General features: G+C 47.3%; 1 protein-coding gene across 4 annotated transcripts in view; it reads left to right on the top strand.

The window, feature by feature from the left end:
• LOC137431320 (interleukin-6 receptor subunit alpha) overlaps positions 1-14,372 on the top strand; it is a 38,175-nt gene extending 23,803 nt beyond the window's left edge. Inside the window, exons 6-10 of one of the 4 annotated variants that reach the window (XM_068122534.2) lie at positions 1,972-2,110; positions 5,607-5,650; positions 5,738-5,828; positions 13,067-13,175; positions 13,629-14,372. In XM_068122534.2, the coding sequence (XP_067978635.1) occupies positions 1,972-2,110; positions 5,607-5,650; positions 5,738-5,828; positions 13,067-13,175; positions 13,629-13,815 (570 nt within the window). In that variant the 3' untranslated portion in view covers positions 13,816-14,372. Of the gene's footprint in view, positions 1-1,971; positions 2,111-5,606; positions 5,651-5,737; positions 5,829-6,306; positions 6,330-13,063; positions 13,176-13,628 lie in introns of those variants that run through there. The other 3 variants (XM_068122533.1, XM_068122536.1, XM_068122535.2) reach the window with 3 other exon arrangements.
• Positions 14,373-19,017: the final 4,645 nt, after the last annotated feature.

Genomic DNA, 19,017 nt, shown 5'->3' with positions numbered 1-19,017 from the left:
CGACCGATGTGTTATTTCAATGTTTAAATGTATTACACCTGCCACACCTTCCATCACATCTTGGATGCTATTGAGCTCACCCCAGAACTTAGCGTCGGGAAATGTTGGAAGGACTTCAACATTGCGCACTGTATCAGCGCCATCAAGGACTCTCTGGACGAGGCCAAAGCCTCCACCATCAACGCGTGCTGGCACAATCTAGAGCCACAGGCAGTCAATGACTTCAGGGGCTTTACCGACCACGGAAGACAGGCGGACGATTGCCGGGTTGGCACGGCAGGTGGGAGCGGAAGGCTTCGACGACATGGAGCCTGAAGAATTGGAGTAGTTCATCACCTCGCATGGTGAGGAGCTCACTGAGGATGAGTTGGAGGCTATCATTAAGGCTTCTGAGGAGGAGGAGGGCAGTGAAGAGGAAGAAGAGGTGGCATGGCCCAACCTGATCATCAAGTTCCTGGCTGAGGTGCCGCGGGATATGAGGTCAGTCGCTGACAGGTGGAAAGATGCTGATCCATTGAGGGAGCGGTACCTCTGGTTCAAGAGGGGGTTGGATGATGTTTTGCTGCCGTACAAAGAGCTACACAGAAACCTGCAGCACTCAGCGAAACAGCTCAGGATCACTCATTTTCTTCACCCAGGCCCCTCCACCTCAACACCTTCAGTGCCCTCACCTGCATCTTCATCAGCAACCTCACCTACATTCAATTTGGTAGACGACACATCAGCATCCTCACCTGCGTTCTCTTCAGAGGAGTTCATTGAGTTTATTGGATTTTCAATAACTAGGGCGTGCCCGTACGTGGGTGCAAAAAAACATGCGTGCAAACAACAACAACAAAAAAAAACTTTGAAACCACGTGGCAGTAACGACCACAGAACCCCCCCCCTCTATTTACATGAAATGGTTTGGTCCATTCGCAAAGCCAAAGCGAACGGCTTGCGAGTACGGTAGAACCCCCCCCCCTCTATTTACATGAAATGGTTTGGTCCATTCGCAAAGCCAAAGCGAACGGCGAACGGCTAAATCGCCAAAGCTCGGTAACTACTTCTCCGATTAATATGAAACCTTGAAAAGGCACATCCTCAGGTCCCCAGCAATATACCTGGCAAGTTTCAAGTATATCGGACCGGTAGTTGTCGAGAAACAGCGGTCACAGACAAACACACACACACACACACACACACACACACACAGACACACAGAGATTACTGGAATTATAGATAGATAATAAGCATCATCATCAAAAGATACTTCATGCTGTATGTACCATATCTTCAGGAAAAATTGTAAACAGCACCTGCTATTGTTATTTTATTTGAAAGCATTTTAAATGAGACTGCAGTGATGTGCATTCGTGTTCGGATTTTTTTTTAATTTACCCTTATGAATCACGAACCGCCCGGAACCTATCCGCCTTTTTCCCATTGACACAATGCCTCGACATTCACGGCATTTTTCAGGAACACACGCATCCCCCGCGAATGTCTGGGACCTAAACTATATACCAAAAGGATGGAGGTTCCGTAACGGCTCTTACCTTTCTCAACGAAAATGTACCGTAGGAGCATATACAGTACTCATACACATATATAAACATGCACATGTACATATTCATGCATACAGTCATACATGTGTGTATATATATATATATATATATATATATATATATATATATATATATATATATATATATACACTGCCTGCATTTGTCAATATGAGAGATGGAAAGGTGAAAAGGATCTTGTTCTGAAAATATCGTTCTGAAGCTACGTCTGTGACATTTAATTTCTTCCGGTACTTTCTTTTCCAACTGTGTGTGTGTGTGTGTGTGTGTGTGTGTGTGTGTGTGTGTGTGTGTGTGTGTGTGTGTGTGTGTGTGTGTGTGTGTGTGTGTGTGTGTGTGTGTGTGTGTGTGTGTGTGCCAGTGTCCTCTCTCAGATGTTTGGTAAGATTTTATTTGCTGTCATCAGGTGAAGGCAAAACAATTAAAATACGTGATCATGGATGTGAGAAACAATGCATGTCATCTGTTCCAAGTGCGTGCTCGGGAGGAATTGGGTCGTCTGTGGAGTTCTTGGAGTGAAACTGTGTTTGCATCGGCATCGAATGGTAAGGTGGTTTTCCTTCACCTTTTTCTTCCCGCATATTATTGATTTATGAGGGTGACTCAAATTTCACCTGGATCTTTGTTTATAAAAAGCAAATGAATTATGAATAGATTAATAATGCTTACTGGAATTAGTGTTCATAGTGATAGTAACCAATACCCATAACCATGCAGTGTTTCATGCTTTAATGCTATTGCTGAATATCAAGATGGCAGAAAATGAGAGAAATAGTGAGGAGGGGAGGGGGGGGGGGGGGGCAGCGAATAATTATGATATTTCTTGTAAACCAAAATATCAGGCATGCCGAAATATACAGATGATTGGCTGTAGAGCGTTATAATAATGTCCATGTATTAAAGAGCACCTGAGAGACAGACAAGAAACTTTTGAGGAATGAGGCCACATTAAAAATGATGTCCAGCACTGGTTACAAACACATCCAATACATTCTCCATGAGATGCATGTGAAAGCATCCACTCTGACAGTGCTTATTCATATCCCGCGGCACCTCAGCTGGACACATACTTGAAAGTAAATGTAAGTATGGTATTGTTTTTGCCCTGCGTGCATGAATCGAATAGCGTGGTTTTCAATTGGTTGAGTTTGTCTGTCTGCCTGTCTGTCCACAAACGTCAGTTTATGATCGAGGAACTACTCCATTTAGATTGAATATTGTCGTGTCCGTAGCTAGATAACACCAGCCTTGACGGATGAGCCGAACCGGCTTTAACTCCCGAGGTGACCTCCCAATACGGCGGTAATTGTGCACGCAGGATGGAAGAGACACGAGGCATTTAACCACACAAAACACACCGGCTTATTCCGAAACTCAACCGAAACGTGACAACAAAAATGCAACAATAATGATTGATAATAAAATGAGGCGCGGACGAAAATAAATGTTGAGGTAACTAAATTCTACTTCGAGGATCGTCTCACATGGACATAAACCATGCACACGGGGAAAAGTAATAAAATAACAATTCACACTGGCACTTAGATGTCCCCAAAATGGGTCCTGTTGGTGAGGTCGGTAATGGTGGTGTCTGCAGCCACCACCTACCATGTGGGTCCACCAGGCAGGAAACCGGAAAGATAATTATGGTGGCCAAAGCTGCGCGTCGAAGGCGCTGCTGGTTCCTGGGGGTGAGGCGAGCAGGGAAGACGACCCTCTTTCTCTTTGGTTGTCCAACACTCAAAAATCCTCCGTTCTTTTGCATGATAAAGAAACACGTCCTGCAGCACAAGCCCCATCTCGGTCACCACCAAACCCAAAAACGCTCTCGTCAGGAACACCAAACAATTCAAGCTTCTTGTCCAGCAAGAACCAATCACTTCTCCTTCTCCGGCGAGAGCCAATCGTGAAGCCTCTATCTACCGCTCGCGCTCTCGCTCACCGAACCAATCGCGGGGCTGCTTCTTCAAGCTTGCCCACGTCACGCGGGAGGCAGGACCTGCTAGCCCTGTTCCCTCCTTCCCCCACCGGATCATGGTCGCTCCGCCTATCCTGGGTGGGTCTTCGCTGTATCGTATCCAGGGAGCGTGCATAACGGCCGCTGTGTCATACTTTGCCGAAATGTTTGGAATGACGACAGAGGGTTTCATGCACAGGGGAAATTAGCCTTAAACCCTATTACTAATTAGCACATCATCATCCCTCATATGATGACCATTTGAACACAACCTTAAGCTACATTTTCCCTACTTATGTACATCGAAATGTTCCTATGTGTCACATGGTCCATACTATTTCCTATGCAATTCTACCTTTCCTACTGTATTCTCTTACCTACCCCCATAAACGTAACAATATTATATTTTGAACACAAATAAGACCATGAATCGGAAAACGAACCTATTGTTTAGTAGTATCTTGGCTCTGAATTTGTCCCAATCATGCATGAGCAGAGAGGAGTGAGATTTTATTTTACCTGTGATGACGTGTTCGAGGTTTACAAGATCTCCAGGTAGTTGTTGTTACTTGTTGGTGTTGTGGTTCTTGTTGGGGGTCGATTTTTCAAATGTGCATCTATTGGTCGGACAGATGCCGGCCCCCACACACATTTGTCCCTGACTCCACCCACCATGACAGCCAGACAAAATAATATGGCCGCCATCTTGGTTTTCTGGTGGGCCAAAGACATCATGCCTGTAGGCCTCCGCTGATTATACACTGACTGGGTTTGTTGCGTCAGATTTCCATCGGCTTTGTTTTGATCAAGTGTTGATTGGAAGTGGGGGAAAGGGGAGAATTTCAAGTGATACATAATGTATTAAGGAGTGTGAAACAAGATTAAGCTGTCTGTCTGACTCGTAATTGATATTGAACCAAACCATGAAGACCCTCGGAGATGAATTGCATAATACCTTCAACAGCTAGGATGAGGGAGTTGAGTGGACAGAGGAGGCGAAAATATACATTTTTGTGTCACAGGTTGTGTGCAGTCATTCTTGTTTTACCATGTCTACCTGTCTGGCAGTCAAAGAAAATTGAAAATCATTCCAAACAGGAAACACATTTATTTTAGCGACGTCATAAAGGACACAAACAACAGGCACGAATAACTAATGTGTAAAAGACGTTGCAGCAATGGCGGTAAACTTCCGAAAAACAGTGTTTTCTACAACCTTCGAAATCGTCATTTTATTTCAATTGAATTATATACTTGAACACTGTGGAACATATCTTTCAAAACCATTCATTTAGCAGTACTTGGACAAAATATTACGGAATTTTACATCATCTCGACAAATCACATCTGCCGCTCGCAGACCCCCGCCCATCTCCTTTTTTCTCTCATGACGCATAAGGTGTTCCATATTACAAAATGCCTTGCTGGTAACCAAGAAATCTTCTTTCCACTTTACCCACAAAGCACTCTGCAGTATGGAACATAATTTACTGCAGGGAGATGATGCCACATACCATACATCCAGAGGACAAGAATCGCCTCTCCCGAGAAGCAACGTAGTGGGCTGCAACTTCTTCCCTGTAATCCGCAATTCCCACATGAACTCTATCGAACATCTCCGAGAACTTATGGATCAGGAGCTGCGGAAAAGCAGACACCAGCTAAACAATACGCAAGAGCTGCAACAAAATCTACTCCACATTAGGAAACATCTGAATCAGGATCTCATCCAGAAAATCATTGATTTGTTGCCTTCACGGGTTTAAGCACTTTATACCAAAGGACATGACATGATATATTAATGTATGCAAGTCTACTTCATTGCTGTTCATGTCTCAAATTGATAAAATATAGTTTGTTCACAATTGGGGCTGTTTACTTTATTTGTAACATAAGTTTAGATATGAATGTAAAAAGGTCCAGGTTAGATATGAAGCACCCTTATGCATTTTCTTTTAATGAGTCAATTTGGAGTCAAGGTTCATGTCTCCTCGTGCAGTTATTGAGATAAAAGGAGATTTTTCTGTAATATTATATGTGAACCCATCCATTGTAATATTGGTTATGATTTTTACATTACACAGAAACTCAGGAAAGCCATTGTGGTAGAGGAAGCAAAGAAATCAAGGTAAGAAATGCACCATGTGTATCCTTTTTTGACTAATTAAAAATACTGCTTCGGTATTGTTATCTAACTACAAGATTTCATTGGCAGAAAGACATCACAAAACGGATGAGCATTTTAACAACAGTAGAACCTACGATGATAGGTGGTGTTCCATCACCTGTTACCAATGCAGATCAAGGTAAGGATAGCTCATAGGTAACATATACACACGTTTGAGTTCCCTTGTGAGTTTGATTCCGACCGGACTATAAACTGTGAGACAGGAGCTTCAGAGGCAGTGCGTTGCATCAATGTGTGGCCCATACATCAGATGTGACATTAATCCAGTCCCATCTACCAGCATCAGTTTTTTTTTTTTACATTCAAAAATAATCTTCATTTGGTTTACAAATTGCTCATCCCTTTATTTGGGCGGTGTATTGGCCAGACCACTGCTTCGACTGCCCCCATAATAATAATAACCTGGCATAAGTACATGAAGCAAAAACATGCTCACTGCTTATATGTGCATAGCTAGGATAATGTGCATAGCATAGCTAGGATAATTCAAATTGTGAATATGAGACTTCCGAAGACATCTTAGACTTACCAGAAAACCAACATGGCAGCCACATTATTTCCTTCATTCATTCCACCCCCTTCACCTCCACCCCCAGCCCACTTACAGTCACGTGAAAAAGTAAGTACACCCCATGTAAAGTTTTGACCTTTTCAACATATTTCAACATACAGCTATTTGATCTTCATTTCAACAATATTGACAGATAAAGGTGATATAATATAACAAATATCATGAAACATTTACATTTTGTAGTCCATTGTATAATTTAAATATACATAATTGCAAATTTCGCATGTGGAAAAAGTAAGTACACCCCGACATTTATCACTACTTCAAATAACTAAAATTAGAATCAGGTGCACCAGCTCAGGGGCAAATGATTAGAACATCGTTAGAGAGGATCTTGGAGGAACCTGTCTTATTTAACTTGGAGGAACCTGCGTAATGGCGTCGCTTGGAGAGGGAGGCTGTCAAAATGGACGAGGGGACCTACTCCTTATTTGATTGACACAACGCAGATTCAACTATTGGAAACATGGCCTTATCTATACACATACTAATGAAATAACTGATATCCTATGGTGACCTACGTGTTGCTTGTGGCCTATTTATGGGGTGCTATCTTTAACCTTTAATGATGTGATATTTATTTACAAGTGTGGGTTCTCAAAACCGCAACACTGCACCCCTCCTTTTGCCAGGCTCGGCCGGAGCCGAAACATCAGGACTATCTTTTACCTCTACATGTGACACTTAGGTGTAGTTTCCCTCTACATTTAACCTACTACCCTGAGTGCGACAGTTTTAACACTAGATATGCCCCCCCTGCTGCGTTGTGTCCTATCTAACTGACTCGCGCCCACAATTAACCGAATTACGGAATTGTTTTCAAACTAAACATAAAGCCGGTGGGGAGCATGTTATTTACAAGACTACTATTAATTATTTACAAAACTGCAACCCAGGACCTGTCTTTTGTGGGAAAAAGAAGACTTTTTGAGAAGAGGAAAATGCCATTGCAATGCACTGCACCGATACACCATACCCATATGTACTAAAATGCACCATAATAAAAAAAATACACGAAAAGCACCAGCACCAAAAATGCACAAAAACAAACATTTTAAAATAATAAATGATGTCTTCTGGTGCTTCTCTGCTGGGCCGATGTATCTTGGCTGTCTTCTTGCTTGATGTTAATTAATATGTAAAAAAGGGCACAAACCACGTCCGCTTTTTTTATTTATGGCCAGCAGGGCCAACTCAGGTGGTCCGACTGCTGGGCATTGATGCCACTTAAAACAGTGGTCCGCAAGCCAGATACTGCTGGCAGCTATGGTCTGTCCCAGCAGAGGTGCCAGGCCACAGAACGTGTGGTCCAAAGGTGCCAAGCCACAGAACGTGTGGTCCATGTGGTGCATCAGTGCAGGCAAGCATGCAGGCAGCAAGGGTGCAGGCAGCAAGGGTGCAGGCAGCAAGAGTGCGGCCGCACAATTCCAGGCACCTGCACACTCCCCTCGCACAAAAGACCATGGTCCATGAGTGGGGAGGCAGACAAGCAGAGGGTAGCGGGGGGCAAGGGCGCAAGGGTACACGTCAATACAAGGCAATGCGACATGGAGGGCGCGGGAGAGCGAGCTGAGAAAAGCTCATCCCTACTCTTTCATCACCCCCCATGTCCATCTACACTACCCTTGCCCTTCCCCGTATTTATACAATTTACAAATTTACCAATTCGTCTCTACCGTCTTGTCCCCCATATCTCCCCTAATGCCAAATTCGTTACCAATCCCTCCCAAGAAGGAAGGGATGGAATAACACAATGTCTCACCCACGTCCTGATGCGTCTTCCATTCCAAACATTTGCAAAACCTGGTGTGGAGTTCTATCACCTCGGTGAGCGGATGCGGATGGTGCGAAGAGATTTTCTCCTAACTATACTCTTATAACATTAACTCTTTACTCTACCCGGGGTCTTGCCCTGCCAATCCATTGGCCATCATTACACTATGTGGTTCTAAAAACCAATTCCCATTGCCCATACTGTGGTGCTCTCCCAATTTTGGGGTCTCCCTCCCCCCCAATTTTCCATCTGTGCCCTCGCACAATTTCGGGGCTGGGTCATGTGGCTCTACCAGCAGGTCTACTTACCTACGCACCTCCGCCACTGAACGTCGCCACCCGAGCTCCTCACTACCCTAACCTGGGGAAGGCCCTCCTGGCTCTCTCACCCCATGAATGCCCCTTCTGGCATCGGGCTACTCGGGTCCTTCCTCTGGATCCTCGGGCCCCACTGAACTCTACACAACTCTACCTGGCTCCCAGAGCCTACCTGTGGCCTCACCTGGCCGACAGACTACCAGTGGCGGAGTGCTCCAATAACCATACTCACTAACAGGCTCACACGCCCAGCCATTCCACTTCACGTATGCACCCAACAAAACACTACTTTGCAACTACTCGCACCACAGATGTCAATATCCAACAAATTTACCTACTCCCTCGACCTAACTTTAAACTACCCTCCCCGGGTATTCGTGAAGGGGTCCATCCTTCCCCCATCCACTCCTTCGCACCATACACTCCACGCCACGTATTCCACACTACTCACTCCACACCATTCATTCCAGACCATTTATTCACTTGCACCCTATGCAAGGCAATCACTCAATACACAATGACACACATCCTCAATACTCCACTCATACACTTTCACACACACACTTTCACACACACACTTTCACACACACACTTTCACACACACACACACACACACACACACACACACACACACACACACACACACACACACACACACACACACACATCCTTCGTGAGCATTGCCTCTCAATTCCTCATTTCAAGCCCATGCACACGGTGGTTCCCACAATTACACACGCACATCCTTCTCGAGCATTGCCTCTCAATTCCTCATTTCCGCCTAAACCTCAAGCTCATACAAACAGCACCATCTAGCTATCTACTCCCTTCTAATACTAGTGCTCCCCGTCATCCCTTATAATAAGCACTCCCTCGTCATTATTATCCATCTAATCTCTCTACGTCCCCAATACTTGTACAATGTCACTACTTAACTCTCAAGTCTCCTAAAGTCATCTCTAGATCCCTAACGATTATCCAAGCCCTCCCTGGCTAGTTTATACCGCCAACCCCATAAACCTATAGCTCCTTCGCCCCAAAGATTAACGTGAATGGTAAAACTACCATCCATCACTACTGCTATTACCAATCGTCCACTATACTACGAGCCTCTTCGGGTGCGGTAATGCATTTTCACAGCTCGGCTTCGAAAAGCCAAGCAATGCATATGGTGGTCTGCCTATAGGTTGGGTCCATCCGGCATTTTCGATTCTGGGGAGGAGGCATACTCGGACCGAGGTTCCAAGGTCCATCTCGGCGCAGAGCCTTTCGGTCTCCCGCCCGATGACCCAACCTCCCCCTGTCAGTGCACCGTACTCGCCAGGGGGCGAAGGTCCGACCTGGCCTTTCTCCCCCGGAATCGTGCCGGTCGCCGCTACGATGCGGCACCGACCATACAGGGCGGGGCCCGGCCCGAATCGTGCACGGCGCTCCTTGCCAGAGCGCCGCGGCAACGATCCCCGCCGGCCACTGCAGCACACAAAACGCACCACGCCCCGATAGCTTGCATCGGCTATACGTCAGCCTAAGCGCTGCCCCGGTCAGCGTCGATGCTCGGATCGCATTCTCACATCCACACCTCGCGACCAGTTCTACACTCACACATCGAGGCATCTCCATACACTCCCTGCACTCTATTACTGCACTCTCTCTCCGTGCATTCTCTTTCGTTCCACACTCAGGTGCACTCACACACTCCGTTACACACCTCTCTCACGCACATCCTGGCGCACTCTCCCTCGTTACGTACTCCGTAACCACCATGGGTGTGCACTCTATTGCACACCCAATCAGCCGCTCTGGTGTGCATCCCCGCACACGCTCCTCATCCATCTCATACTCTGTGTCGCTCTCACTCTCCCTATCACACTCTGTTTCACACTCAATCTTCGGTGCACACTTTTTTCTTACACGCGCGCCATTCGCTCTCACGCAGCACACCACGGACCTTCCACAAGCGCCCAGGTGACGCCGGGATCCCAAGCGCGCGAAAAAACTTTTCACGCCAAACCTCTTCGCGCCATATACAGCCCGGCTTACCTTCGGGATCCTCTTCTCCACACGCACCTGCAAATCTTTATTGGGATTAGCAAGTATGGCATCATGATGCGAACACGGACTTTGTACATATTCCATTTCTTCCTCCCGCGATTGCTCTTCTAGGTCCGCTGTCTCTTCAAACCCAATTTCCACTACGATTATTTCATTTTCTTTTTCCTCATTCAGCTTGACGGCCGCTGGCGCTAATAAAATAAAATTTTCTAATTCTGCGGTCGTCCGCTTTTCTATCCCCCGTGTCGCGATTTCTATACCAGTCCACGTGACTTTGCTTTGCTCCAACTTGCTTCCCCCGCGCTTCTCAAGTCACGTTACCCCTTCGCATACCTTTGTACCTTTCCCGCTTGACCTGCCGTCAATATCCTTCCCCAATGCTTTTATTTCATACCTGGCTTCCTCCCTCGCTAACCCCTCGTTGATTTCTCTGGCTTGGCCATTCACGTCCTCCAACTGGCCCCCTAATTTGTTCTCTAATCCCCCCAATTTACTTTCTAACCCCCCAATTTGACTTCCCAATTGCTCCCCCATTCTGTTTTCCATTCCCTCACTATTGGCCCTCATTTCTCCCATCTCCTTCCTCAATCCCCCAATTTGGCTTCCCAATCGCTCAGCCTGATCTCATTACTCAATCCCCCAATTTGATTTTCCAACCCCAGTTGTATGGCTGCCTGCAGCTGCGCAATGAGGTCCTGCATATTCATCCCTCCCATTTGCGCAGCAGGCGCGGCCCTCGTCGCCATGTGCGAGGCGCCGCCATTTTGTGCGCCTGCAACCCCTACAGCTGCATCCTCATTAATTTCCTCCTCATCTCTCCCAATTGTCCCACTTCTTCCCAGGGGTCCTGGATTGCCTCTAACCCTTCCTCCTCCTCTTCTACCCCCACTGGCAACCGATCGCCTTGGCTATCCATGGCACGATTTAATTTGGTTTTCTACTAAAATTTCGGCCGCTCGTAATTTTGACCAGATTTATCCAAAATATAAAAAATTTGGTTCGGGTCCAAATCCCACTCCTGACACCAATTGTTGCGGATCTCCGACGTTGGCTCTCCCCTTATAAAGGGGGGGTTAATCCCCTTGTCCTCTTGTCTGGCCGACGCGAGTCCTGGAAGTTATAGCATCCTTCCCGGCGCGGCGTTAGGTAGGGTTTGTTAGGCCGAGGGGTTCGCTACTACCTAATTACTAATGCCGACCGGAAACGAGGGAATAACTCCCGCTCGAATCACGGATATGGATGGAAAGTGCCGAGCGGATAGCAATCCGCGATCCAAGCTGTTAACAAATGACTAGACCCGATTATAGTGGTTGCGATCGTGCCACGCTTACCCAATTGGAGAAAAGACTGATGCGATCGGATGGAGAGGAAACCAAGAAAATAGGAAGAACAAAGCAATTTATTATAAATGTACAAGAAGGAGAAGAGGAAACGAAAGAAATGTACAGGAAAGGAAGAGGAAGGAGAAGCACACAGGGCAGTCTTAATTACAGGCTTGACTTACTCCCTGGACAAACGGGCCCGTCTCACACACACAGGCACTCACACGGGGATTGCTGGGATGGTAGGTTGATGGTCACCAGCGCGTCCAGGCTCCAGTCCGGCTTCGGTCCAGGCTCCGCTCCAGCGGACGAAACCCGGCAGGCAGCTCTGCGTGTAGCATGATGCGAACGGACAGTTATAATGACGGGGGGGGGGGGGGGGCTGGTACTATCGTACGTAATAGGCGCACAACCCGCGCCAAACGCCCCATCTCCAATGTCCTTCTTTGAACTCCCAATGCCAGCGAGCCCTCTCTGATCACGCGCACATACTCTCGCGTTCTTCGTTTGGAGATGTCCTCGTAATCACGACAGTCCTTGGCCGTCCTTCTTTAATCAGCGCCAGCGAGTAAATCCTCTCAAATGTGCGCTCCCAATAAGTCCTTTACCAAGGGCCTTCCAACAAGTCCTCTTTAATCAATCTTCCACTCGAGTGAGTAGCGAGAGTCCTCCTCATCAGTCCTTTCAAAAGCCAACCTTCCACTGAGTCCTTTCACATGTGCGCTCTCCCAATAAGTCCTGTAAAAGGGCTTTGCGCTCGCGCTTTTATAAGTGAACCAGCGATCGCTCCGCCAGCCCAAAAGCCACGCCTATCAGGCGATGTTACTTCAGCCCTGGTTGGCTGGCTAAGGCTTACCGGCCCCGCCCTTGACGGCTGGGTGACGTGGCCACACCTTCTTCCTGGCGCTCCGCCCCCTTTTTCCGGGCCTCACCTCGTGGCTTATGGCGGTGTTGAGCAAGCTCACGGGCAGCTAAGGCTGTGGCTGCTGGCCAAGGAGCGCACCAAATTGGGAGGGCCATGGGGCACAGACATGAGGGCGTGTAATGGCGTCGCTTGGAGAGGGAGGCTGTCAAAATGGACGAGGGGACATACTCCTTATTTGATTGACACAACGCAGATTCAACTATTGGAAACCCTTTCCTTATCTATACACATACTAATGAAAAGTGATGTCCTATGGTGACCTACGTGTTGCTTGTGGCCTATCTATGGGGTGCTATCTTTAACCTTTAATGATGTGATATTTATTTACAAGTGTGGGTTCTCAAAACCGCAACAATATACTGATCATACCTAATTTTTTATTGTGTGGAAAGCAGGAAATTGGAACTCTGTGAAAGTTAATGGATGTAGAGGACACTTGGCTGCTTTGACAATGGGATATTTCATCCTTGGCAGTATGGCCTGCTTACTTTACCTCACATACAGGTTTGCTCATTCTTATCATGATCTGAAATATTTCTGACCCTCAACTTCACTCACCATCATCTGTTGCATCATTTACATGACAATTTTATGAAGCTCTTTAGTTTGTTGAGCGGTTTGTTCTGAAACATCCGTATTCTGGCCTATCACTCTCAACAAATATGCCAGACTTGGCGCATCCAATTGAAACAAAGCCCCCTGTCCCATTCTTGAAATAAAACAAAGCCCTCCACCCCAAATTAATTCCATAACACAATCAACTAAGGCTGCCATATGTAGAAATGTAAACATACCATATTTAATAGAAATTAGACATTTTGAATGTGTTTAATTATTTAACTGTTTTACTTTTATTTTTATAAATCATTTCCTGCTGGTAAATATGTGTTAATCATGATTATCTTTGCTTTGCGACATTTGCTGCAAACTGCATGATGTGACTTTTTACTTTACCAGAAAGAAATCAAGAGATTTGGACAATTCAACAGAGCAAAAGGCTGAATATTACCCAGAATCAACACAAAACCCATCAGCACCTGCTTTGGACCAGGGGGGTACAATCAGGATGGATGTGACACTATCAAATACTTCTGTTGGTAACATTGTAACTGCAAATTCTCACTTTAACCAAAACACAATCTAGAAGCAGGGCTGTTCTCAAAATGAGCCAGAAGCCATGGCAGTATTCGTTATTTTTCCAGATGAATGGAGGAAGGTAAATAACCTAACTTTTCATTGTATATATGGAAAAAATGCCTGGACCTTTGTGATGATCAGACTGTAGCTTATACAATGTGAATTAATATAAGGAGATGCATTTCTATAATGTCTGTTGTATATGTTTTAGGTGAAGGGGTTGACAAAATTTGCATAATATGTGGTTCTATTGGTTATAGTTTTTAAAAGGAGAGTAAATAATTCTGTTGAAGAACTTGGAACTAAAACACAGTGGATGTAATTAGAATAGTTAATCATTTTGAAACGAAAATAAAATTACAAGTACAGTACACCTCGGGATCGAAACAGTAAGCACGAGGGGTATGGATTGATGAGTTATGTTTTTAATTTCTAAAGGATTTGATGCTTCCCTGCATGTTATCTTTTGACGGTCTAGTCAGGTACCATTTTTTGCCACCTGTCATTTCCATGTACTTTGCTCCTCTGCAAGTGAACAACAAATAAAAGAAAAGGATATATATACATATATATATATATATATATATATATATATATATATATATATATATATATATATATATATATATATATATATATATATATATATAAATAAAATAAAAGGCAGTGTGTGTGTCTCCTCCATAACTCCAAAACCATGAAACCTAGCAGCTCCAAACTTTGCATGCATACTTCTCAAACTCCAAGAGAGTGCATGAATGAAAACTGGGTGTTTGGGTGTGTTGAAACACCCTTTTTAAAGATGGTTAACGGAGTGCTCATAACAAAAAAAACAAAAAACAAAATAAGCCTTACCAAAATGGTGGTGCACCATCTTGGTCAGACCTCTGTGACATCGCTGGATTCTTAAGGCAGCATTTTGTTTCGGCCTATTCAAACATGCCTTAGAACCACGATGACCTCTCGCAGATTAATTAAAGCATATCATTGAAATCTGGATTCAGATTTGTGGATTGGATCCAGTACATTGAATAAGTATCGAAATCTGGAGTTAAATATGAAAAATTTAAGACATTAGCAATTTTTATAACTAAGTGTGGGAGCTGTGCTCGCACGATAAAATCGGACAAAATGGACGACGCCAGGAATTAGGTTTCTCTGAGCTATTTATTCCCAGCTCACTCAAACGAACTCCAAAGCACTGAATCAGCCCATCGAACGGGCGGCAATATATATCAGAAACTCAACACACAAAAGCCACGCCTCTCAGGTGGGGCGTGGTACGCTAATAGATAAGCCACGCCTCTCAACGGTGCGTGGTATGCAAGGCAAGCGTTCGCCCGGTAAAGGCAAGTCTCAACACGCCCGGGCGAGTCCTGCCCGGTGACCGCTCACCGGTTGCGTCATTGGCCGGTGCAGGGTAATTGTGTCATGCTACCGGTAACCGCTACACGTGCCCCCCCCAGAATTAGCATGCACCGGGAGAGTCAGTTTGAGAGGGGTCTTGATGACCCGGCCGAAACGACCCCTGACGATTCGTGTGGGGGTGGTAGGTGGCGAGGCGGTGGATGGTCGGGCGGGGGGCCTGGTTGACGGGGGACGGCCCCGACGTGGAGGAAGGGCCAACAGTGGAGGTTGGTCAAGGTCCAAATGGGCTGGCTTGAGGCAGTCCACGGAGATGCGGTCCGCCTTGCCGCCGATGTCGATGGTGAACGACTTGTCGTCCCTCTTCAGGACCCGGAAAGGTCCATCGTACGGCAGCCGGAGCGGTCCCCGGTGTGTGTCGTGCCGGATAAAAACGTACTCCGCAGTGCGAAGTGCTGGGGGGACGTGGGGTTGGGGGCAGCCGTGGTGGGACGTGGGCACGGGGGCAAATCTCCTGGCGGCCTCCTGGAGGACCGAGCGTTGGCGAGCCGTGGACCAGGGGCCGGTGGCGTCAGGGATGAATTCGCCTGGCACGCGCAGTGGCTGGCCGTAGACCAGCTCGGTGGTGGAAGCCTGGAGGCTCTCTTTAGGGGCCGTTTGGAGGCCCAATAGGACCCACGGGAGCCTGTCGGCCCAACCATCGTCCTGGAGGCTGGCCCTGAGAGCGGCCTTCATCGAGCGGTGGAACCGCTCGCACAAGCCGTTGGCTTGGGGGTGGTAGGCTGTGGTGCGGTGAAGCTTGACCCCCAAGGCCTGGGCGACTGCGCCCCAAAGCTCGGAGGTGAATTGCGAGCCTCTATCGGAGGAGATGTCCGAGGGGGCACCGAAACAGGCAATCCAGGTGCCAATGAAGGCCTGCCCCACGTCGGCGGATGTTGTTGATGCCAGCGGGACGGCCTCCGGCCACCTGGTGCTCCTGTCCACCATTGTGAGGAGGTGGGTGAAGCCCCGCGAGGAGGGAAGGGGTCCCACCAGGTCCACATTGACGTGGTCGAAGCGCCACGTGGGCACGTCGAATGGTGCCAACGGGGCTTGGGTGTGCCGGTGGATCTTCGCATGCTGGCAGGCGACACAGGCATTGGCCCAGTCGAGGACATCTTTACGGAGCCCGTGCCAGACGAATTTCGCTGCCACGAGCTTCTGTGATGCTTTCCGGCCCGGGTGGGAAAGGCCGTGGAGGGCGTCAAAAATGTGCCGCCGCCATCCGGTGGGCACGATGGGGCGAGGTTGGCCCAGGGAGACGTCACACAGGAGAACTGTGCCTGTGTCCTCGAAGGGGATGTCGGCCAACCGCAGGCCTGTATCCGCTGTCCGGAGGGCTTGCACCGTGGGGTCGGCGGTCTGGTCGGCCGCCATGCGGGCGAAGTCCACACCCAGGTGGACGGCGTTCGCGCCGGACCGGGAGAGGCAATCGGCCACAGCGTTGTCCTTGCCCGCGACGTGCCGGATGTCCGTCGTAAATTCGGACACGGCGGAGAGGTGGCGCTGATGGCGGGCCGACCATGGCTCCGTAACCATGGCCATGGCGAAGACCAGGGGTTTGTGGTCCACAAACTGTTTGTCCACAAAGTCCACAAACTGATGCGCAAGATTGGAGGTCTCGTCTCTTCAAAGCTGTCCATGCACGCCCGCTTTCGAAGTTAAGTAACTTTTCTCAATTGTGTTTTTGTCGAAACTGGTCTTGTATGTACCTATTGGGGTGTCTTGAATAGTATTCTTGGCGTTGGTTTTTCATACCTGTGTACAGAATCGTCGGTCTCTCTTATCGCGTATTCTGAGGCCTAAGTGTAGTACTAGGCTACTGTGTCCAACCTTGGCTTGAGGCTTCGTTTTTGTCTCAGCGGTTCTCTGATCGCGCTGCAATTATTTTCCGGTCTCTGTTTTTCACGGTCTTTTCATCCCATACTTCCTTGTTTTAAAATCTCAAAAAAAAAAAAAAAACCCAAAAACATTTCCTTCTGTTCTTATTCGTTTATTCGTTCTTATTTGTTCGTTCGTTCGTTTTTCGACCACGTTGTTTCGTTTGTGATCACGTTGTTAAAAAATGTCTCATCTGACCCCTGAAGACCTGTATTCTGTCATATTCTATAACACCTTTTTCTTCTTCTTCTATAAAAGGATGCTTTCGACTTGCTCACCAAATCCATTCATTCCAAAAAAAAATTCCATCTCTTATAGTGCATCTTTCATTCATTCCCTAAACTCTCCAGCACTCCATCCTCCCTCCAGCGTCCTCAAACGTATTTTTGACTCGAATGTCTCAAGAAACTCATTTTGCAATAAATGTTCGTTTCCCATTAATCGTACATTTTTCAAAATCCCATCACCCCAAAATCCCATTTCCCATCACCCCTCCCCTCTAAATCTACCGCCTTGCCCATCCCCTCCAAATCATCCCCATCACCCATCTCTTTCAAATCTTCCACCTTGCCCCTCCCCTCCAAATCTTCCCAATCACCCATTCCTTTCAAATCTCCCCCCACACCCCTCCGCTCCGAGACTCTCCCTCGCTCCTCCCCTCCTAGACTCCCCTCTCACCCCTCCCCCTCAAAGCGACCTCCCCGCTTCTTCCCCCTTCCAACTTTCACCTTCATCTCCCTCAACCTTCTGCCTCGCTCTTCCCCTCATCAAATAACACCTCACTGCGCCTCTCCCAATCACCATCAAACCTTTTGTCTGCCCCATTCTTCCCTTTCTCCAAGCTATTCTGTAATCTCCGACACACCTTCAACAGCTCTCCCTACCTCTTCCTCCTCTTCCACATCTTACCCTACCGCCCCCCCCCCCCTGTTCTGTATCCGATGCTCCCCCTTCCTCTTCCTTAACAGTATGGACCTCAAACATCCGGGGCCTTCGCTCAAACTTGTCTGATCTCTCCATACAGGTTGCTTCTGACAAACCAGACGTGATCTGCTTAACAGAAACTTTCCTCCTTCATGATGTCTCTGATTCCTTGGTATCTCTCCCAGGTTACTCCCTCCTCCGGTATGATAGACCTGAGCCTCGTCCTGGAGGTGGGGTTGCTATCTTTATAAAAAACTCTCTTCCTCACTCGCCCTGCACTGCACTCTCTCCACCTCACCCCCAGGAATACCTTTGGCTACGGCTTCCCCTTCGCTCCCACCTTTTGTTCATATGTGTGTTGTACCGTCCACCAAACAGTGATGACTCCATCTACATCTCGCTGTCTGAGAATATGGACCAACTTCTATCTACCCATCCCAACTCTCTCTTCCTCATATGTGGTGATTTCAACTGTCACCATGCCAGTTGGCTGGGTGTGGGTACCGCTCTCACCAGCCATGGCTCTTCAGCAAAGGACTTCTGTGACTCACTGGGACTGACACAATCTGTCAATTTCCCGACCCGGATTTCAGTCAACGGAGCATCTTCTCTTCTGGACTTGGTTATGACTAACTTCCCTGAAAATGTCTGCTGCTCTTCTTCTGCTCCAATCGGCTCTTCTGATCATGTGCTTGTTAAAGTGGACATCTCTCTGACCATTCTCAGAGAGCCTCCTCAGCGTCCACGAGTCTGGCATTTCACTCAGGCCAACTGGCACGGTCTTCAAGCAGCCATCAATCATCTGGACTGGTCTCCCATCTCTACTGCCTCTGACATAAATTCTTCCTATGAATTCTTCCAAAGCAAACTGCTCTCTCTCATGCACAGATTTATCCCATCTCGTCTTCTGTTGTCTTACCCTTCCTCCCGTCCATGGTACACGGAATCTTGTGGTGAGGCTATTGCCCAGAAACAACTTGCTTTCGTCTCCTGGAAAGCA

The sequence above is a fragment of the Myxine glutinosa genome, chromosome 7 (assembly GCF_964187855.1).
Source record: "Myxine glutinosa chromosome 7, kmMyxGlut1.1, whole genome shotgun sequence".
Classification (NCBI taxonomy): Eukaryota; Metazoa; Chordata; class Myxini; order Myxiniformes; family Myxinidae; genus Myxine; species Myxine glutinosa.
Note: the sequence above shows the minus strand (reverse complement) of the source record. Positions and strands in the feature narration are given on the sequence as shown.